This window comes from Miniopterus natalensis, chromosome 11, assembly GCF_054644295.1.
Source record: "Miniopterus natalensis isolate mMinNat1 chromosome 11, mMinNat1.hap1, whole genome shotgun sequence".
NCBI classification, from domain to species: Eukaryota; Metazoa; Chordata; class Mammalia; order Chiroptera; family Miniopteridae; genus Miniopterus; species Miniopterus natalensis.
The window spans coordinates 37,518,175-37,541,900 of record NC_142091.1 but is presented as its reverse complement, the minus strand read 5'-3'; the positions used below and the strand labels follow the sequence as shown (position 1 = coordinate 37,541,900).

Genomic DNA, 23,726 nt, shown 5'->3' with positions numbered 1-23,726 from the left:
TGTGCTCATCTTCATCTGAAAGAATACCAAATTATTTTGGGTTTCTTTAGGATCTTTTTACTCAGCTTATCAACTACCACCATTTCTGACACATACACGCAGATACATATTTTTAATGCTCTGCTTTAAAAATATAACTGCTAATTAATTTATGTTTATTAATATTTCTTCAGATATTCCTGTCACACTGTTAAATTTTTAAATCTAGTTTCTTAGAGTAAATGCAAAAAGTAAAACTTTACTGATACTGATCAGATTACTTTTTAGAGAACCAAATCTGCTAAATTTTATGTGTGTGGGGTTTTTTTTTAATGAAAAGACAAAGTTTTAATTTAAAAGACTAATATTTTGAGAGGAAAGCTAATAGGGTTTTAGGTTTCTCATAGAATCTTGTTAATTCCATTTAAAATTTTTCATTTATTGCTATGAATTGGTCAAAGGATATTTTTATGATAAGAATTTTACATGGCTTTTTGTTTAGACGTGATGTTTTTAATGTTTATATTATAGAAAATTTCAAGTATATATGAATATAGAGATAGTAGTATAATGAATTATCATGTACATCCAACTTCAACAGTTAACAATATTTTGAGTCTAAGACAGTATTATCTCTGAGTTAACACTGACCTGTTGAATTCTTTGAGATTTGACTTGGAGTTTCTTTGCTTTATACATAAAAAGAGTTCATTTCATTCTTTGGTTATATTCACAGAATGAGCATAAGGATTATTTTGTATGTGGTGTCAAGTTGCCCAATTCTGAGGACTTCCAAGGTATTTCATTTCTTTTACTTCTAAAGATTTGCTGTATGTAGTATGTGGGTATGTTGCAGGGGAAACAGAGATATTAACATATCTATCACTTTCACCGGAAGGGTTTTTGGACCTTCTGTCCCCTCCCAATTATAAGTATATAGAGTCAGATTCCCTGTCAGGAGACTTAAAAGACTATTTGGTCTAATCATGGAAAAAAATGGAACTTTATATTTGACATTTAAAAGGAAATGGTTTTGGAAAGAGCTTTAAGACACTTAGACAGTGGCGTTCTTAAGAATACTTCTAACCTCTCTATCCTTTTGGTTTGATTTTCATGAAAAATGAAAATCAAAGAATAACAAACATTTATCTGTTCTATTGTTATTTAGAAAATAACATTTCTGCTGATGAGAAATGTTTATCAAAATTTTATTTTGTGATATTCCCACTATGGCAGGCTAAATTTTTGTTCTGTCATTTCTGTTCTCTTTTAATTAAAACATTTGTATTAAAGATATTATAGACTATGATTCATAGTAATTGCTGGTTTTAAAATATTTTAATTTTACTAATCTCTTTACCAGTATGCCAAAGAAAAGAACTTACTTTATTTGGCAATAAAAGATTTTTTTTTCTATTGTTAGCAAAGTAGGCTTTCCCCCCAAGTCTAAATGTGCTTTATAGGCTATTTTCAAAGCTAGCATATTATCTATTTGGGACAAAGTTATTCAGGAATAAAGCATTACCAATTTTGATTCCGGCATTCTTCCATTTCCCTGTAAAGGAAATGTTATTTATGGTCCTTTAACATTTAAGACTATTTTAATTTATTGCCTCTATTGGCGTTTATAACAACCCTTACAACACAAGTAGTTGGGATGTGATGAAAGAGTGATAAAACCGGAAGGGGAAAACCTGTATTCAGTTCTTGGTTTGCTTTCTAGACACCATTTGATTTGGAGGAAGCCATCCACGCTTTGAGTTGATTTCCTAATTGATAGTGTGAATATATTAATTTCTGTCCTACGTGTTTTACATGACTGTTGCAAAGAGTGTATCTATAAAAGCATGACATTGTGCCTTATCTTTAATTCTCCCAAAAACAAACAAAAGAATCCCATAAGGAGGGTGGTACACTCTCATTTTACAATGTGTAAATGAGCTATCAGTGACTTGCCAGAGACCACAAAGCTAGGTAATAATCTAGCTGGGATTTGCCTGTTTTTCACCGTACAGTGTTCCTTCCAATTTTTGTAAGTCATACAAATGTGCTTTAGTGTTGATTTCAGGCAAAGTTATGGTGTCTTAAAGCCCATGACACATCTTTCTCCTCATCATCTATTTAACGAAGCCACTGAGGACCTTGAGCCCCATGCCAGGTTCCAAGGATACAGAACATTGGTTCATTGAAGAAATGTTAACTGAGCCAGACACTGTGCTGAGTTTTGAGGATATGACGATGGAAAAAAACAAATATGTTCTCTTCTTTCATGGAGCATACACAGCCCACTGAGCCAATAAACAAGAAAATAAGTACCGAGTATTTAATAAAGGAATATGCTGTCATAGCTAGTAGGGATACCTAATTAGATAAAGCAGAGAAAAACTCTAAGGAGAAACACTTAACAGAAAATTTGAAGGCTGAAAGGAACCAACTATACTACAGTTTGGGGGAAGCATTACTTAGAAGAGGGGGCAGCAAGTAAAAAGGTCAGGATGGAGGCATGGGCTTGATATATCTAAAAAAATCAGGGTAGGGGTATGGGAGAAAAGTCCTATATTTTGGGCAATCATGTAATCTCTCGGGGCTTACTTTCTTCACCTGTAAAATGAGGTAATAGCTACATCTCTAATTCATTATGATGATTGAATGAGATAGCATTTGAAAATGTTTTTCATTTAAAAGGCGCTCATATAAATGTAATTGAAATTAGTTGCAAGAGAGAGGAAGGAAAGGAAGGAAAGGAAGGAAAGGAAGGGAAGGAAGGGAAGGAAGGGAAGGGAAGGGAGGAAGGAAGGAAAAGACCAGACCTGTGTGGCTGGGGCATAGTGAGTAAGAGAAAGAGTTATGTCAGAGGAGGCAGGAAAGGTCCACCAAGGCTCTGAGGCCACTGTAAGGAGTTTATATTTTATTCTCAAATGGGAAGCCCCTGAAAGATTTCAAGAAGGGGAATTATATGAGCTGATTTATGTTTTCAAAAGTCACTCTGGCTGCTAAATACAGAGTGATCTGAAGGGAGGCAGTAAGGGAAGCAAGGCTGTCAGTATTGGTGAGTGGTCACCTTAACCCACTCTGGGGTGTTTCTTGATTCTGTTTTGGTTTTCTCTGAAGTTGTTTGTTCCTAGATTCATAGCTTTTATTAGCTACCTGTGCTTTGTGTATGCCCAACAAGCTGAATAAGTTCTTCATACTCTTTAAAAAATAAATTCAACTTTTTAGTGAAGTTGCTGAAAAATGAAATGAGATAAAAGGAAATAAATGTTTACTTTTACTCTAATGCCCTATTCACGCCCCATGACTCCTAGGAATCAGATATTCTAAGAAGCTCATATGGTAGGTAGTATTGGACTTTAAAGTCTTATGTGAGCATTCGGCAAGGCGCTTCCATATACTCAGTTTACTGAGTGCCCTGTGTGTCGTCTGCTGTGCCAGGTGCTGAGAGTGTACAAAGATGATTGAGACATTGATCCTACCTCAGTGAGATTTCGGTCCTTTTGAGGCCATCAAACTTGTGATCAGGCCAATCAAGAAATATTTATTGAATTCATACTCTGTGTCAGGCACCCAGAAGTTTATACATGGGACTCAAAGAAATGGGCATAATCAGTCTATCAGAAGGGGATCGGGAAAGCCTTTTTAGCAAAGATGATGGCTGAGGTGTCGTAAAATGAGATCGTATTCCCCTGTTGGGAGAAGGGTAGCAGGACAGTTTAGATTGGATGAGTGGAAATATGGTAGCATAGAGTATCATATACGATGCTCTCTTGTTTATTAATTCTTCTGTGAGGGAAAGAATCACACTCAATTTTGTTAAAGACAAGAAAATTGAAGCTCAGAGAGATTAATTTTTCCAAAGACTCATGCTAACCAGTGGCGGAAGTAAAGGCATCCCGGGCCAGCCTGATTTTAAGGTACATGTGATTCCTGTCATGATGCAGTTTTCTTTTTGTTTAGAATAATAACCTCTTCCAAGCTTCTCACAGCTTATTCATGTTCTGTGACCGATGCATTCTCAGCAAAACTCTAGTGAAGGATTACAAACTGGTTATCCTATGGTGTCAATGAGACTTTGCTGGGATAGACTACCTTGCATGCGTTAAAACTGTGGGAAACTCCTCCATCGTGGCCCAGAATTTACCATGCTTTTCTGAATGGCTCAGTTACTGTTAGACTATATCAGAGACCTGGACACAATGGGAGTAAGTTGTCCGTTGAAGGGTATTCATTTAAGTTCCATTGACAGAGACATTTCTTGTAAAAAAAAAAAAAAAGTTTGTGTGTGTTTTTAAGTAATCCATAACACCAGAGCCTTTTGTGGTAATGAGACCCAGATTTCCTTCTGTGTCTGTATCCCTTTATGCAGGCATGAGTTCTTGGAAAGGAGAGTCCATATGTCAAACAGTGTCTCATTGGGAACATGGAATGATTCCATAGATGCTGTGGCAGTGATTAGAGTCTTAAATATTTTGTCCTGTCTGGATCAGTGGGTGCTTGGTTCCTTAACAAATCAGCTGCCTCAGTGAGTGGGAAGGCAGGATGGTAAGAGCTTTTAGATCACTTATTGTACGTGGATGCATTTGAATATTAATAGTTTGTCCAGCATATAAGTCAAAGGGACATTTGAATTAATTTGTAATGTTATCATGGAGATTGTGTGTTTGTGGAATTTATTACCAAAAAGTTACACAAAAGCTACAACCCTGAGTAACTACCAACATTTAAAAAACAAATCAGAAATATTTATTATGAGGAGGAAACTGCAGGTTTTTGTTTTGTTTGAAGCCACTTAAAATATTGTTTTAATCAGGTGTTTTTATTTTTATTTTCCTGAGTCCTACAGTTTATTCCTGTTTCTCCCTGAACTCCTTCTCCAACTTCTTCTCACCTACACAACTCTCATCTGTAACCTTTCTGACCCCACAGCAGCATGAGGAACACAAACCTCTGCTCTGCATTAGGTGTTAGGGACGTCATTAATGCTTACTGGAAAAGTACACCCCAGAGAGCCAGGTTTTGGCTTTGGCAGGTAAAAAGTCTTTTAGATCTTGGAATGCTGGAAACCTTAAACCTTTTGGTTTTTTAGCTAAAGTGATTGGCAACAGAATGTGACATCTGAGGTTTTGTGGCCAGCAATAGCCATAATTAACCACATGAGCTCACATTTTCCCACTGGAGGTTCAGTGGTCTCGGGGTGATGAAAGTGACTTCCCTACCAGGAGGTGGTTTTCCTTTTGAGGGTATTGGAATTCCCTTGGGCCCTGTAATGCCTCACCCGTGGTCCTTTTAAAATGTTTTTTAATATAAAGCTTCAATATTGGAAATCCAACACCATGGTGTTTAACAGCGAGGCTGTGACTGAGCACTACGGCCTGGAAGAGGAAGCAACCTGGGGTGGGTTTTTAATGGGTGGAGCGGGGTGTCAGGTGGTGGAAACGATGGTGAGGGTGAATAACTGGAGCCGAAGCTGATTTCCAATGTTATCCAGTTTCCAGGTTTTGCTATTTCTTCTTGGTTTTTGATTTGCATGTGTAGACTTCTCAATTTTGCTTATCATTAAACTTAAGCAGAATTGTTTTAATCATTGAAAAGAGGTGATACCAGAAGACCAGTTTTTAGTTTTTTAACAGATATGTGAATGTAGTCGCAAAATATGCAAATGTAATTCTTTAGAATCACCCTTTCAGTAATATGGAAAAAAGGTGGATGCTTGAGTGTTTAGCAGTGGATAGAATTTTTTTAAACATTTCTAGTTTGCATTTGACCTATTTAGGAGGCTGATTAAGAGGCCTCTGTCACTTCTGTCAGGTCATATAGGAAAGGAAAGGTTTAGTGTGAAGCACATACAGGAAAGTCCAAACTTAGGGTAGTATTATCCCGCATTACTCAAAGTCCTCTTCTTCGTCTTCTCTCCCTTCCAAAGAAGGTTCTCAAAGATCACGTCCTTAGGTTAGTTTAAATTTGATAGGCCTCCCTCTTGACAGAAAGCAGGGGCTGCGATCCAGTGACCTCTGACGCAGCTTACCGGTCCAGCTGTCACTCCATGGATAGATATTTTGGGGGCCAGGGTGTACACACAGTTCTCCCTCTTATCCCATCACTCATGATTTTTACCTGTATGGCTTAGACTAAGCCACGGATATCATCTAGGTCTCATTTTTTTCATCTCTAAATGGATAGCATTAGGCTCAGTGATTTAAGGTTTCTCCTAGCTCTGGTATCATGATGATTAAATTATAATGTGATTAACTTACGATGTAGTGTAATTTAGTCTCTAAGGTAGTGTGATGTACAGATTTCAATGGAAGTAGTATTCAAGGTACTTGGGTAGGACTGGGTTGGGAGGACAAGGTCTCTAAAAATAGGATTAAAAAAATAGGATTCTAGTCAGGGCACAACTCAGTATTGTCAGTTGAAATGAATGCTGTTTGATTTTTTTCCATCAGCTTGATTTGAGAGAACATCAAACATTGGTTGAGAAGCCCATTCTCTGTCTGGCACTACACAAGTCACTGAGAACTCACAGACTTTTTATGTGTTCTTTGCCATTACTAGAAAAGAGCAAAGAAACTAAGGTGGTCCATGTGTGTCATATGCTTTGTATGTTCTAGGCTTCTAAGTTTTAAAAAATTGTTAAGTACTCCACAGTTAAGTTCTGACACAGTGCGGTAGAATGCCTGAAGGACAGAGACAGTGTCAGGTCACCTGTATACTAGCTGTGTCACTTGGACAGATTTCTTAACTTCTTTGAGCCTTAGTTTCTCAATCTATAAAATGAATGAAATAGCATATAAAAAGTGCCCAGTTTAGTTAATCGTTGATGAATGAAGGACTGTCATAAATAAAGTATTATCGTCAATTCCTAGCAGAAGAAAAGCATATAATGAAAGTTGCCTGTTTTTATAATATGATCAAAGAGAAACCAAGGGTCTGCTGTGGTAGTCAAAGGTGGAGAATTCACTGAGAATTAGATGGCTGTAATGGTATTCCTACAACAAGAAAGCAATGCTTAGATAACTAAGTATAAATCTAAAAGAAGAATGTGAAAAATATTACTAATAATTGAAGTTAAATGTACCCTTAGAATCAGGAAATACTCAAGCCAAGGTCATGTCAGTTTTTTCAGCCTTTCTTTCTTTAGTTAGAGGTATTCCAGGTGATGTATTAAATCTTTTAGTGTATGTGCACGTGTGTGTGTGTGTGTGTGTGTGTGTGAACTTTTTTAAGTGTGTTGGGAATACTGTATACCAAGCTGTTACTTTTTCCTTCCTCCTGGGTCAAGCTTAAACTTTTTGTTGTATGACTCTCCGTCTTGAGTACCTAAATGATTATTTATCACTTGGTAGATGGTAGCAGAAGTCTGGATGGTGAGTTAAAAATGTAATTCCGTGACTTGTGAAACTTTCTTAAACACTTGCTTATGTTTGGCTGTAGGATACATGCATTTTTTTCAACAGTTGCTTCCACATAAATTGCATAAATAGGATATATTAACTGCAGTTTTTACTTTTTTGCTTTTACTGTTTAAAACTTTTCCCCTTATAGTATTTCAGACTTCACACATTTATTTATACAACACTATCTTTATGAATATTGAGGATATACCCCATAAAGGATTATGCTATTTCACTTCACATTAGAATTAATAATGTTTTACAGTAGTGTAGCAGCACAACTATATTGCTTATAAGTTGTTAATGAATAAAATGTACAGTGCTTATATATGGTGTTTAAACTTCTAAAACTAATTTTCACATTGTATAACAGACTCAAGTATTATTTCTGTCTTTAAAAAGTCTGGGAAAGAAAGTAATGAATATTTGAGTGTACCATGAATTCTTTCTTTAGATATATATCAAATGTTAATCTCACCATGTTAATTATTGGGAAATAGTTTTAATATAGTAAGTGAAATTTCAAGTCTTATTATTGTGTTTAGATTTGTATAAAATTCATATAATTGAATTAGCTTTATAATATAAATGTATAATTTAGTTTAAAATTATAAATGTAAACTATATAATTTAGGTAAGATTAATATTTTATCTACCAGTTATTTCTTAATGAAATCTCTTTTGAAATTGACTTATTGTGATCTCATAGCTACATTTGTAAGGTAAATAGTTGTTTTCTTCTGCTTTTAATTTGCAGCAAAAGATGATGGAACCATTGCTGTTGCCCTTGGTTACACTGCACATTTGGTCTCCATGATTTCCTTTTTCCTGCAAGTGCCCCTCAGATATCCTATAATTCATAAGGGATCTAGATCAATAATCAAAGATAATATCAATGACAAGCTGACAGAAAAGGAGAGAGAGTAAGTATCTTTTTATTTTTTTTTAAATCTTATTTTTTAAATTTATCTTTATTGTTGAAAATATTACAGATGTCCCCTTGTTTCCCCCATTGATCCCCTTCCCCCCACTCCCACCCCTTCTCCAGGCCTTCACCACACTATTGTCTGTGTCCATGTGTTATGCATATATGCATATAAGTTCTTTGGTTAATCTGTTCCTCACCTCCCCACCCCTTCCCTCTGATATACATCAGTTTGTCATATGCTTCAATGTCTCTGGGCCTATTTTGTTCGTCAGTTTATTTTGTTCATTAGATTTCACATATAAGTGAGATCATGTGATACTTGTCTTTCTCTGACTGGCTTATTTCACTTAGCATAATACTCTCCAGATCCCTCCATGATGTCTCAAAGGGTAACTTTTTAAAATATACTTTTGACTTTGAGCCAGTATAAAACATGGATTATATTAAAAATATAAAATGTGATCTAGATTGTGGCAATTTTTATACATCCTCTGTAAAGCTCTGTTTCTTTTAAATAGAATGCAGTCATTCATTTAGATTATAATGGATCAACTTCTGCACTTGTTAAAATTGCTAATGATAGCAGAATTGACTCACTTAAGTTTAATTTGCTTTTGTGAGAACAAGTATAAATAACTCTGCAAATATTCATGTAGTACCTCTTTCTTGTTAGTCAACAAATGAAAGAGGTGAAAGATTTGTCAGAAAAACAACCAGAAAAAGGATAAGAGACTTAACAATAGATTGTACATATCTGAAAAGTGGATTAGTGAACTGAAGGATAGGTCAATAGGAAATATCCTGGCTAAAGCACTAAAAAACAAGAGATGGATTGTATAGAAAAGTGCTAGACATGTATAGCACATAACCTAATGGGCTAATATACATATAATTGGGGTCACAGAGAAGGAGAAAACACTAATCAGAAAGAATAAATGCACCCCTATGTTCACAGCAGCATTATTTACAATAGCTAAGATCTGGAAACAGCCTAAGTGCCCATCAGTAGATGAGTGGATAAAAAAGCTGTGGGACATTTACACAATGGAATACTGTGCAGCTATAAAAAGAAGGATCTCTTACCCTTTGAGACAGCAAGGATGGACTTGGAGATTATTATGCTAAATGAAATAAGCCAGTTAGAGAAATACCCATGAACACATAACCCATGAACACAGACAATAGTGTGGGGAAGGCTTGGGGAGGGGAGGGGAATGGGTGGAGGGGGACAAAAGGGGGGAAGAGGGGGAACATCTGTAATACAGTCAACAATAATAAAATAAAATAAAGGAAAAAATAAATATATTTGGGCTGAATAAAAAGCTAAACTCATTCTGCTTTCAAGAGATAACTCAAATATAAGGACACAGAAATATTGAAAATAAAAGAGTGAATAAAGACATATACTACCACTGTTATCCAAATGAGAGCTAGTAGAACATGCTATATCAGACAAAGTGAAGTTTAAGGCAGTATAAATAAAGTGGGACATTTTATGATAATACAATCAATTCTAAATATATATGTACCTAAAGTCATGACTTCAAATATTAAGACAAAAGTTAACAGAACTACAAGGAAATCCGCAGTTATAGCAGAGGACTTTAAATTTTCTTTTATTAACTATTTGAATAAGCAGACAAAAAATAAGTTAAAATCTAAAAGACCTGAACAGTACAATTAGTCAACTTGATCTAAGTTATAAAGAATATTGCACCAAAGGTTACAGGATATATATTCTTTTCAGGTATGCATGGAACATTTACTAAAATTGATTATGTTGGGCCTCAACAAATTTCAAAAGATTAAAATAATTCACAATATGTTTACTGACTATGGTGGAATTTACCAGAAACAAATAATAAAATCTCCAAATGTGTGGATATTAAACACTGTACTTCTCTATACCTATAGATCAAAGAAGAAATTATAAAAGGAATTTGAAATTATTTTAAACTTGATAATGAGAATATAGCATATGAAACTTTGTAAGGTGCAGCTAAATCTGTGCTCAGAGGGAAATTTATACCCTCAATTGCATATATTAGAAAAAACAAAGAGTTAAAAATTATCATCTAAGTCTCCTTCTGAAGCATCTAGAGAAAGAAGAGTTAATGAAACCCTAGGAAAGTAGAATGAAAGAAATAGTAAGATAAGAGCAGAAATTAAATGGACAACTGTGCAGTGGAAAAAATAATACAGGCAAAAGTTCTAGTCTGAAACAACTGGAAATTGATAAGTCTTTAGGGAGGACTATTTAGAAAGACAAGAGACAGGCAAAATAACTAATATAAGTGAAGAAAAAAAGGTGTCATTACAGATTTACAGAATTAAAAGATAACATCTTATAAACAACTTTATACTAATAGTTTGAAATTCAAATGAAATGGATAAATTTCTAGAAATTTATTGGAATTTAGAAAGCACTACACTTGGCTAAAGGGAAGTGGATATAGAATATTCTAGGTAAGTTATCTCAACCCTGGCTGCTATACATTAGTGTCATCTGGGGAGTTTTGAAAATGACTTTCTAACCTCCAGATTCTTGGCCTCTCCCCCAGAAATTCTGATTCAGTTGATGGGGCCCAGACATGAAGTATTTATTTTTTTAAAAGTTCCTGGAAGTGATTCTGATGTGCAGTTAGGTTTGAGATCCACTGTTGTAGATTGAGAGATTGTTATGTTCATGGGCATGAAGAAATGAATGCGCTCTACTATATTTAGGAAACTACAAGAGTGAGGGCAGGAAAGGTAGGCGCTAATGAAGTAATTTAGTACTATATCTGGTAGGACAGTGACTCTCAGCTTGTAAATGGGGAGCAGGGCACACCTATATAGTATAAACCAGTGCCTTTTCAAAGACACCAGTTGATTAGTTTATAGCCCAAGTGTTCTTTTTAATTTTAAAAACATTTAAAGAGAGCCTGAAATGTGTATGTTTGATGGAAGGGGACATGGGTATGGTTTCTTTCCTTGTTTTAAAAAATTGAGGTGAAATTCACCAACATAAGATTAACTTTTTTAGTGTACAGTTCAGTGGCATTTAATATATTCACAATGTTATACAAACACCAACTCTCTCTAGTTCCAAAACATTTCATCACCCCAAAAGGAAGCCCCATTAAATTGTCACTCCCTATTCTCCCAACCAGCGCACCCCATTTCCTCAGCCTCTGCCAGCTATCATCTGCTTTCTGTCTGTATGGATTTACCAATTAGGGATGTTTCATATAAATGGAATCATACAATATGTGACCTTTCGGTTAAGATTTTTTTCAGTTAGTCTAATGTTTTCAAGGTGTATCCACATTGTAGCATAATTAGTACTTTATTCACTATTGTAGCTGAATAATACTACATTGAATGTATATACCACATTTTATTTAACAGTTCATCTGTTGATGGACATTTGGGTTATTTTTACCTTAGAGTGGAATTTCTGGGTCATGTGGTAACTCTATGTTTAACTTTTTGAGGAGCCACAAAACTTTTCCACAGCAGCTACACCAGTTTACATTCCAGTGTGAAGTGATATGTCGTTGTGTTTTTGATTTGTATTTCCTATCCAAGTCCTTTGCCCATTTTTTAATTGGGTTGTTCATCTTTTTTGTTGTTGAGTTATAAGCCTTCTTTAGGTATTCTGGATACTAGATCTTTATCACATGTATCATTTGTAAGTATTTTCTCCAATTCTCAGGGTTGTTACAGTTTAAGGCCTAAAATTAAGGTCAATATTATCTGCTGCCTTAATTATCTGCTAAAGCCAGTAAGTCCTTGAATAGCTCCACTCCTCCGCTCCTGTGGACAAGTTCCCCTATTCAGACATCCTTTCTATCGACCAATAAGCAGGTGTAGTTCCTGCTGATTCCTGAGTAGTGAACTTCAGTTCTTTGGTTTCTGGGAAATTATGGAAACAAGCCAATCACACCCTCCCTCCCACAGGAACCAGTCAGCATGACACCCTTTTTTTTTTTTTTTAAAGAAATTTTTATTTTTCTGCAAAGGTCCTGTATATTTATAATCTTTTTTAATATCTTTATTGATTTCAGAGAAAGGAAGAGAGAGAGAGATAGAAACATCAATGATGAGAGAGTCATTGATCGGCTGCCTCCTGCACTGCCCTTGCTGGGGATCGAGCCCGCAACCCGGGCATGTGCCCTGACCGGGAATCGAACTGCGATCTCAGCCGATGTTCAGCCGCTGAACCATGCCCGGCCAGGCATCTCTACACCCTTTTGATACGACAAAACCTGCTTCTCACCGCCCCTGGTTGTTCAGTAATGTTGACCTTAAACAAATAGCCAGATACTTTTCCAGCAAAATGGGTTTATTCAGGTACAACAAAGAGCTGCAATTTAGGACACGCGGTCTAATGTCGAACCAGATGCAAGTCCAGAGAAACAAGGGAGAGGATCACCCCTTAGTGGACCTGGAGGGCTGTTGTAAATGAAGAGCCCATTGGAGGAAGCTGCAAGTTCAAAGTATAGTGACCCTTGGCTGAGTTCGCAGGCTCCCCCCCCCCCCCCCCCCGTCGAGCTGTTACTGGACAGGGAGGAGTCTTCTGTTCCTCCCGCTGAGGTAGTGATGTAGTATCAGTTCCTGTCGGAGATGCAAGATACTTCTCGCTGGGGCCAGCAGTGTGCGTTGAATGACACATGCATGAGAGTTCTCTCTTCTAGCCTTCTGACTCCATTTTAAATGAGGTCCATTTTAAATGAGACCAATTTCATCTTTATACATTATGTGCCCATAATACTGTCTTTTTTATTTCCCTGTGTAGTTCCTTCATTGAAGTTCTTTATTTCTTTGTACAGCTTTGAGTAACTGTCTCGTTTCATTTCAACGTTAAGGCCTTAGACTTCACTTATTGCTTGCAATTAAGTAGCGATCAACAGAGGTGAAAGCCTATAGTCTTCTCAGGTCTTTTCTGAGCACACATCCTGTTCTGGGCATATGAATAACTTCTGTATTCCCCAGTATATATGGGCACTTTTGGATGCCCTAATTTCTCAAAGAAACTCTCCCCAGCTTTTCTTCCAGGCTTTAGATTATTGTATGTCTCGGTCTTAATCTTTTGCACAAGGCTGTGGGTTGTTTGTTTGCCATACATCTTGAACACAGTCCCCAGCTTTTCACCTCTGAGTGAGTTCTGACTAGGCAAAACAGAGGCGAGCACCTTGCATTAGTCCTTTAGGTAGCCCCTAGACAAGTTAGAAAAGACAAACACAAATTTTTTTAGAATGGAAAAGAACCAGAGATCAGGACCCCATACTGGGAATGTAAGCTGCTGTCTTCAAGACTACTGCTGTGAAGAGGGGGTTGGGGACAGGGTAAGTAAAAATGTTGTAAAACTTTCGTCTTGATTTTGAGTTTCCTTTTCCTTGATTCAACGAGTTCACCTGATTGTTGTAATAAACCTTTGACTACTTTCCAGAGTTCTGGCAAAGTTGATTCTGACAGTTTTTGCTTGATTTAAAAAAATTTTTATTGTATCTCTGGAAGGACAAGTCCTCAGATCTACCTACTCCATCATTTTCACTGACATCATTCTTTTTGTTTGTTTAATGATGAAAAACATTACTTATATGGGATAAAGGAAACCCTAGATGATTTTAAATAAGCGAACACCATGACCAAATATGTCTTTGCAGAGATCACCTTGTGGTTTTGTGGAGAATGATCATCCCTCCCAGCCTTCCCAAGGTTCCATATTAGTAAAATTAACTCTCCAGATTTTTATCAAATTTGTGCGTGATGATCTGACTTAAAATAGCTATGTAGGAAAATCACTTTGGGGGTTTGAAGGAAGGGTGTCCTCAAAATGATAAATACTTTTCTTCTGCGCTCGTTAATTTGTGAAGCAGCTTAACGTGTGCACAACTCCAAGTAGTGTGCCCCGCGGAGTAGTAGTGATGATTTGTTTACTGATTGATTGGTCTTCCTAAGCAATCTGGGAGAGCAGCTAGGTTTAGGTGATTATGTTACCTGCTTTTTTTCTTTTTTCCTTTGGCAGCCAGTAGAACCACAGGAATTGTGTTTTTGTGAAATAATTTTATATTCTACCTCTGTCTTTCCCCTTCTACTGAAACACATATTGTATTTTATTGATTCTGCTATACATATTTTTGACATTTTAATATTGCTAAAAATGAAATGCACCTTATAATTAATGGCATGTCACATTATGATTGATAGCATTTATCTTTTCTTAGTGGTATGTAAGCTAATGATGCATTTCTCAGTTGATACTGTCTTAGATTTTATGAACTATCAAATTTTTTGGCTGGTTTTATGACTTTAGTAAAGCACTTCAAAGCCTTTTTGGAACAACACAGATGTATAAATAAATAAAATAAATAAAAATACACTTATTGATTATGCTTATTGATTGAATCAACCTCCCAGTTATTCTTAGCCTGCATCACTGAAAGAGCAAATTAGACATGGTTTTCTCTTCTCTTGTCAGTTTGATGTAAAGCTTTCCAGGGTATTAGGTGGAATCAGGTCTTCATGGGAGATGGAAAATAGGAATTGAATGACTCATTGGACAAATTATACTTAATGTAATAGACCTAGGAATCCTCAGCCTCTGCCCTCTCTGATTACCTGCCTCATCTGGCTATTGGCACATGAAATATTAGAGTTCAAAGCCCTACTTAGCCAGTTTTGCTGGGGGTTGGGGGCTTGTTCTTTCCTTTGTCTGGCCTGTTTGAAACACAGGTCTGGACTGCTGCCTTGCCTAAACCATTTCTTGTGCACCTGCACACTGTAAAGGGAAACTCTGAAATCTTTGCTGCATTTCATTTTAAGGCTCAGACCACAAAACACGAAGGAATGTAACCAGAGTCCAGCTGCACTGTTCTTTTCCTCCTTATTTCGTCTTTCACTGAGGACTGAAAAGTAGGTTTTAAAGTGATTTTTTTTTTTTTTAATGAAATGTATTAGTCATTGCTATTGGGCTGCTTAACTGTCTGTTAGATAATACATTCAGAATGGATTAGTGAAACAGCCCTTGAGCTAGGACATAGCTGGGCAGCGCATATGGCTTTTCAAGCCCTCAAAAGATGTCTGAAATTTATTCTCAGAAGGAGAAATAGGGAGTGGTATTATTGGCAGGCACTTTTGAAAGTTCCTGGCCTGTCCAATACAAGGCTTTTTACAAATCCCTAAAAGATGGTCAGCTATTTTTCTGTAGTGGAATTATTGGAACCTAGAGAAATATTAATGCTGCTTTTCCCATTTTCTTGATTTTTTTTGGTACTTATGTTTATTCTTATGGACGATCTTGACTAAAACCCCAGGAGTTGCCCTTTTTGCCTGATTGACTGGTTTTAATAAGAGACAGAAATTGTAGAGTACAAAGAAATTGTGATGGGTCCAAAATAAAATAATATTGGGTCCAGATCATAGTCATGATATGTGGATATGATGCTAATGAGAGAAGGAATGGTCGGTTCTGATGATCTACCACCTTTTTTGTGACTAGGTGCACAGGGCAGTCATGCACACTTTTATATAAAGGGGCTGGCCAGACGGCTAGGTCCCTAAACTGATGGCTTGAGTCTTTTATTTTTTTTGCAGCCACCTTGGCATGTCTGGATGTCTATAGAGCTTCCCCTTCAGCATAATTAGGTTGTATTTTGCCAGGAATGAAGAGACAAAGGAATTTGCGGGGTGGCAGTGAGCAGACTGATCCCCTGTCTCTGTCCTTCAGCCTAACTACCTCTGGCCTTATGCCTTCTTGCATAAGTGAATGAGAAGTTTTTTCTAATGGTGTGTTCTTTTTTTTTTTTTTAATGGTGTGTTCTTGAAGCAGTTAGAATACCTTGAACATCGTTTGTATGAAAAGCAAATTCTCTGTAGAAATAGTGACTGGCACCTGGGATTTTGTTGGCATAAGGCTTATATTGCAAACATAAATGTTTTCAGACTGCTGTAATTCTGACTCCTCATTTATGTTATTACCTGCTTCAGGCATACTTAAACACCTGTTGACAGCATCTTATATTTAGAATTATAGATTCCTTTCTATAAAAAGTTTCAGCTTCTGTTTGTTAATCAAGCTGTGAGTTCAGAAATGGTTGGTGTTTTCACTAAATTAGCATCTGTTTGCTTTCATGGCGTCCAATGAAATCCAATGGCTTCCTTCCTTTCACCTGTTATTCAGCTTAAGTTTTTTCAACTCTTCTACTGTTTATCCTATAAATTCGAACATTTCTTATAACCTTTCATCTTCATTTTATTATAGGTTGTTGCTCAGATGCTTGCATATAGAGCACTCAGGAACCAAAACCTCAGGCCTTTAAACTGAGCAATGAATGTGATGACTTGAGGCATTGGGTAGACCAGTGCTTAGGTTTTCTGTTTTTACTTGTTGGGCATCCTAAAAGTATAATCAAACAAATATTTTTCAGGGTGAGTAATATTACTGAAATGAATGAAATTATTAGATCTTTCATATTTTCCATTTGATTATAGGAATGTGACCTAATTAAAAAATCTCCGTTCATGTGAAAACTCCCAAAAGTCTGTAGTCCAGTTCCATCTTAACTACTTAAGGGACAGCATGGGACAAAAATGAAGATGAAAAAAGTATGTTTACGCAGAATTGTAGACTTACTGTGTTTTAGAACCAGACAGGAATATTGTTAGGTTATGTGATAAATTTTTCATATCATGAATGGGAAGAAGCAGGTTGAAAGATGAAGTGAGGTCATATAACAGGTTATAAGCAATCGCTTTGATGTGGCCCCCTGAGGAAAGCAAGCCCTGAAGATGTGTGCTTATTTTAAGTGTGTTACTTTTAAGCAAGCACTTAGGAGACAGAAGAAATGTGTTTATCAAAATGGGTCTGTATATGAGTCTAAAGTACCCCTTTTTCTGATTTAGGGAAAGCTCCCTGGTGAAAAATGACATAGTGTGAATCCCTGTGTGTTAAGCAGAGTCCCTATGTTGAGTTCTCATTGAAAATGTTAATTATGTAAATCTCATTTATCAGTTGGTTCACTTGACATTGTTTTCTCCTCTAAAAAGCACAATGCAAAATGCCTCTTTTTCCTTTTCTTGCTTCAGCTTATTTAAACTTGGTGAAGTTTGTTTTTTATTTTTAATTATTTACGGCTTTGGAATTATGTTGTTTTCACCTCTTATCACTGAGTGACCTTGGCAATGTCCTCCTCTCTGAGTCTTGGTTCACCTGGTATAATACCTATTCTACTAGATTAACACAAGGATTAAATGAAGCACAGTGCTTGGCATATAGAAGATGCTCAATTAAATTTTGCAGCTATATTATGTATACGTTGAGTTTTGCAACAGGAATTCCCAGCAGCCATGTAAAATTTTTTTTAAATACTATTTCTAGGTGCTTAAAGGAAAGGTGGGCCTAAGAAAAGGTTAAGGAAAATTTTAAATGCAACCCAGTGGCATAGTACTAAGTTTCCTTTCGTCATAATGCCATGAGCCACATCATCTTTCAGTAAGTGGTCTAAATGCAGAGGACTAATGAAGTTTCCCAAAGTTCAGGGGGAAAAGCTTTTGCAGGTCTGAAGACTTGACTCTTTCACGCACCTCTCAGGGCACTCACTGCCTAATACCTACTAGTGATTAAGCAAGTGTCTGCATCTTAGAGGCTATCACCCAGTGAATGCTGAAGCCTTCATTCTTAAAAGGAAGGTAGAGCATGTTCCAACTAAATAGTTCCCAGCCTGGCCCTCTACTTACTTTTTTGTCTTATACTAGTTTTCTCTCAGTTTATAACCTATGCTCCAACTATTGTTTTCCAAACACATCACATTATTTCCCATTTTGATACTCCTTGTCCATGCTATTTCTGCGTATCTGGAATGCCTTCCCTAGGATCAAAATTATGGTTGAACATAAAGCCCTTCCTTTATTATCTGAGACTTGATTTCCATAGTTCCTATAGCCTTCTGTAATGCTATCGACAATTCTCCCTCATATCTCAGAAATGAGGTTCGATTATATGTACACTCATTCCGTTTGAACAACAACCCAGTGACACAGTGGTGTAGTAGAGTTATTTGTCTTACTCTTGTCGAAATATTTTCAGTGTAGAAACATCTTACTTGGCATTAATTTACCCCACTGCCTTGCAGAGAGCCTTCTATTGTGTAGACACACAATAAAATATTTCTTGAATTGAATTAGGAGAGCAAAAGAGATGTTCTATTTTTGCAAATGCTATTAGGTAATCCGACACTCCATACTGTAGCTCATAGTTTTAACTCTGGATGTTCTGGCCAGGACAGTCATTATTTCATGTAGTCCCTCGGGACCATGGCAAGCTGTTAACTTCTGTGCCTATTGTAATCCAAGGCACAGGCAACAGTGCTGATGGGGTTGTGTTCAGGAGCGAGAGCAAAGAGCATGTTTTAAAATGAGTAATCCCCATGGAAATTTAGGCAGGAGAAATCAACAAAATAAAACTGCAGATGGGGGTTGCTGGGTGAGACAGGAAATGAGCACCTTGTGAAGATTAGGCATTTGACAGAGAGGGGGAATGTGGAAAATGAGTCACAAGTAATTGTGCAGCTATTTCATCGCTGACACTTGGAAGCATATTGTTGTGTGTGTTGTTTTTAATGAAGTGTGCTTTTATAGTGCTGATGTTATTATCTGGATGAGGAAGTCTCCCCGAGTATTATTGTCATCTCAGCTTTCTGCAACCAACTAAATTAAAATACAGTAATGTAATGGGACAGTGGGATAAAAAAGAAAACCAGATGACTCTGACATGTGACCCCAACTTGAACTTACTGCTTTTCTGGTTTGCAGTAAACTCACTTCAGAATAGAGGCTCAGTGTAATCCTTGAGGGTTGGGGGTGGGTGAAAGTAGGTTTACAGTTGTGAGTACACAAAACACATTGTATTATTTTCCATACCGACAACTGTAAACCTACGTTTGCCCACTCCTATATGTAGTTACTAGTGGGCTATGTCATGGGTTAAAGATTGTTACATTACTGGAATAGGTGAGGTCAGTGTTTTTCAATAGGAGGTCTCCAGAGCATCAGCACGCTCCTCAAGTAGTCCATGGACTGGCTTTTTGCATCACATGTATCATATCACAGCATTGGGTCCTGATATGAATTAATCATTTATTTTAATAAGTAAGACTTTATTATGTGGATGTTACAGTGAAAGTGACAACATTTTTTCCTTTAATTCTTATATGTTTGAATTTTTGGTGGGCAAACAAGATATGAGGAGGATTATATCAAGTCAGAGAATTTGGAGTAGGTGATTTGTGGTATATTTTGGTTTTCTAAAGAAATGAATGGATAGAAAGAGTAAGAAAATTAATTTTAGATAAATGTGAAGTTATTTTAACTTCCCAAGGTATCTTATAATAGTTATCTAGACAGCCCTGGCCAGTGTTCCCAGTGGTTAGAGTGCCGGCCCACGTACCGAGGTCACGGGTTCTATTCCCAGTCAGGGGCATGTGCCTGGGCCACAGGTTCATCCCCTGCCCTGGTTTGGGAGTGTGCAAGGGACAGCCAGTCGACGTGTTTCTCTCATCGATGTTTCTCTCCCTCTTCTCCCCCCTTCCACCCTTTCTAAAAATCAATGGAAAAATATCCCCGGGTGAGGATTAACAAAAAATCCGGTTCTCTAGACAGTTTTCTAAGGATAACATTTATGTCTGGGATTATTGTAAAACCATTATATCATTCTTTTAACCAGATAGTTAAAATATGGCAGATACTCATTGCCATAATTTTATACCTCTCCCCATACAATTAAGATCATCAAATTTATTAACTTCTCAATTGAATTAAATTATCTGTTGGTTTTCATTGGATTTTTCTTCTCTAATTTCTTGAAATAAAATATTGGTATGAGAATTAACTCATATATAGTTAAATCACAAGAGATTTAAATTACAAAAGGGTTACATCACAACCAAGTCAAGCCGTGTGTTGAGGACTAGTACATATTAGTCACTGCACAAGATACTGGCATTAAATGGAATTGCTCAGCTGCCAAAATGGCATCAGGAGTAGACAGCAAGTCAGCAGACGGTCACACTCAGCATTTCTTTTTTTTTTTTTTTTAATATATCTTTATTGATTTCAGAGAGAGGAAAGGAGAGGGAGAGAGAGAGATAGAAACATCAATGATGAGAGAGTCATTGATCAGCTGCAGCCCGCAACCCGGGCATGTGCCCTGACCGGGAATCAAACCCTGATCGCCTGGATCCTAGGTCGACGCTCAACCACTGAGCCACGCCCGGCTGGGCGCACTCAGCATTTTAAGGGCCGTGTTAGAGATCAGCATGGAGTGGAGTTGGGGATAGCTAGCAAAGGCATGCTCAAGGAGGTGGCCCCTGAATAGCTGAGCTGCTGAGTGTGGAGCAGGGTTAGGAGCAAAGGCTAGATGAACTGCACAGATGCAAGGGCACAAAACGGGTGTTGTACCTTTCCACTGACCAAAGCCTCCAGTTGCTCACTTCGCTGGTAAGAGACTTCACTTTAAGTTGCTCAGTGATTTTGTTTTAGGCATAGATAAAAGAAGGGTACATTTGTAATTTAATCTTTAGTCTACATAAAAATAAAAATTACTCTCAAAGATGATTAGCTTTAAGTAGTTAATATCAATACACATTTATTCATTTATTCAGAGCATAGTAATATATCTTTATAAAGTGTTTTAGATCACAGATCGGTTATGCTAAACATGACTAATTTGACTTAAACATATTCTTGCTTCCATATATGACTGTCTGACAGGGATAAACCATATTGGCCTTTAAGTGACAAAAATGGCATATTCTAGACTTAGGAGAGGAGGAACCGTGGCTTTCCCGTGTTACTCTTCTGAAGAACTTCAGCATCAAACACAGCTTAAGCCAGTTAATTTCATCTCACTAGTCTCTCTGTACTTATATGAAAGTGAAGGTAGTGGGCTTTAGAGAAATATAAAGAATAAAAGCGAATTGACATACAGTTAGTGCATGTAATAGTCACTCAGAAATACCTGTACACAGAATAAATGCATATATTAGTCACAACATTAATTTCTCTTCTGCCTGTACTTTTTAATCTTACTACATTCCAGTAGAAAGGAGACTCATGGATTTTTAGAATTGGGAAAGTCCATTGCTTTCAATTAAGAAAGGACCTTTTGAATAATCACAGAAATGTACGGACTATAATATGAGAAAAGTTTCATAAATTTGATTTCATTAAAAAAACTTTTTTATAACAAAAAAAAGTATAACTAAATGAAAAGGCAAACCTCAGATCAGAAGATATTTATAGCACATAGATTAACCAAGGGTCAGTATCCAGAATGTATAAGGAAAACCTTCATATATCAGTAAGAAAAGGAACAGTAGCTCAGTAGAAGATGGACACAGTATATAAAGGAGCTGTTAGAGAAGAACAAACACTAATGTCTACTTCTCATTACCTTACCAACCTCCCTAGTAACCAGGATGCAAACTGACACCAGAGGAGATGAAATAGGATGTCTGTTTAAGTACCATGCTTGGTGAGAATAAAGTGGAAAGGCTTGTTCTTTGTGAGTGTTTTGATTAGTTCATCTGTTTCAGAGCAAGTTGATAGTACAGTAAAATCTTCACAAACCTTTCTCAAACTAACCACCTCATTCCTGGTTATATGCTAGACTCTTGAGTAGCTTTTACACACACATCATTTACAAATATTTGTTGTGTCTGTATTATATAGATAATTAAATGATCTCTTGGGTGCCTTTATTTAGTATTGAAATTATTCCCAATTGTATAGCTAGTATTAATTTTTATTTATTTATTTATTTTTAAAAAAATATGTCTTTATTGATTTCAGAGAGAGGAAAGGAGAGGGAGAGAGAGAGAGAGAAACATCAATGATGAGAGGGTTGTTGATCGAGCCTGCAACTGGGCATGTGCCCTGACTGGGAATCGAACCCCGATCCCCTGGATCCCAGGTCGACGCTCAACCACTGAGCCATGCCCGGCCAGGCTAGTATTAATTTTTAAAACACACCTCTATCCTTTTGTACTAGTATTTCTTTCTGAGTCCCCATTACTGTGGAAAAAAAATTTTTTTTTAAATCTACTTCCATTAAGACTGGAATGTATGTTTCTTGGTATACAGCTTTTTTTTTTTTTTTTTTTAAACACAGTTGATTGTTACTTTTTCTCATAATTCATATCATTTTTATATACCAGTTACTGCTTCTTGATTGGTTTTAAATTTATAGTAGTAGTTCTCCATATTTCCTTTTGAGCAAATGTTGATGTTAATAATGCCTTGAATTTTGAGTGCTACTCATTTATATTATTGGAAACCTTTTTAAAGGACTTATAGAAGAATTAATTCTTCCCATGCTGCTTGTTAGTAACTCCCGTTAATATAAATGATGGCTCCCAGGTTCACGATGTGGAGAGTCTAGTGATGAAATACTAGAAGTGTTAACTATAGTTCGTTATAGGAATTTACTGCTGTAAGTTAATTAAACACACCAATAAGCAACTGGAGCATTTTATTATTTTAATTTGTATAAATAGAAGGTTGGTAAGGTAATGAGAAGTGACAGGTCTCTTGGAATTTGATTGACACCTGTACTAAAACGCTTCTAAATGTGTAAATGATGAATGAATTTATTGAGACAACTTCTGTTGTAAGATATTCCATACAGGGAATATTTATATTTGAGTATGCAGTAGCATAAATTTGTCATTTCCGGCTTTAAAAAATTACTTATTAGAGGAAAAACTTTTTAGAAGCCATCTCCTAATATTGAATTTGCTAAGCAGTGTTCTGTGTAAGAGACATAAGAATTTCTTTTATTATTTTCTAGATTCTATATTTTTTTGTGATTTTTGCATAAATCACAGAATGGGAGATTTGTAAGTTGGTTGAAAAGGAATTTAGTAAATAGCATATTATTTTTGCTCAGATTTCTAGGGAAAATGACTGGTACTATTTCATTCTAAGAGGACATAGGTTGGTCATATTTAATTGAAAGAAGTTTCCCTTCCCATTTATATAATTTTCAGGGAGAACCTACCTGTTTTTTTAGTATAAAATTTGGAATATACACTTAATTCAGTTTTGTATTATTAAATGCTAATTCAAAGTCAAGGTTTATGGTATTATTATAAATGCACACACGTCCCTGCTTATCTATTCATTAATTCATCAAATGTTTAGTAAGTGTGCACTATGTGACAGACATTGTTCTAGGTCTTTGGAATATAGTAATAAGCAACATGAATAATTAAAACAATTTTTTTCTCTTTAAAATAAATTATGTGAATGGTACTGTCTACAATAAGAAGAGACTTTATGCTAGATGTGTTTAGAACAGACATAAACCAACAAAGTGAGCATATTATCTAAGCTTATTGACTCATTGGAGAGGTAACAAAAATTACCTTGTATCATTCCTTTTATTC

At 36.3% G+C, this 23,726-nt stretch overlaps 1 protein-coding gene across 1 annotated transcript in view; it reads left to right on the top strand.

Moving 5' to 3' along the window:
• Positions 1-23,726, top strand: part of UVRAG (UV radiation resistance associated) — a 242,541-nt gene that overhangs the window by 128,202 nt on the left and 90,613 nt on the right. The window contains exons 11-12 of the mRNA XM_087821652.1: positions 716-776; positions 8,128-8,293. Coding sequence (XP_087677778.1) covers positions 716-776; positions 8,128-8,293 — 227 coding nt within the window. The remainder of the gene's footprint in view (positions 1-715; positions 777-8,127; positions 8,294-23,726) is intronic.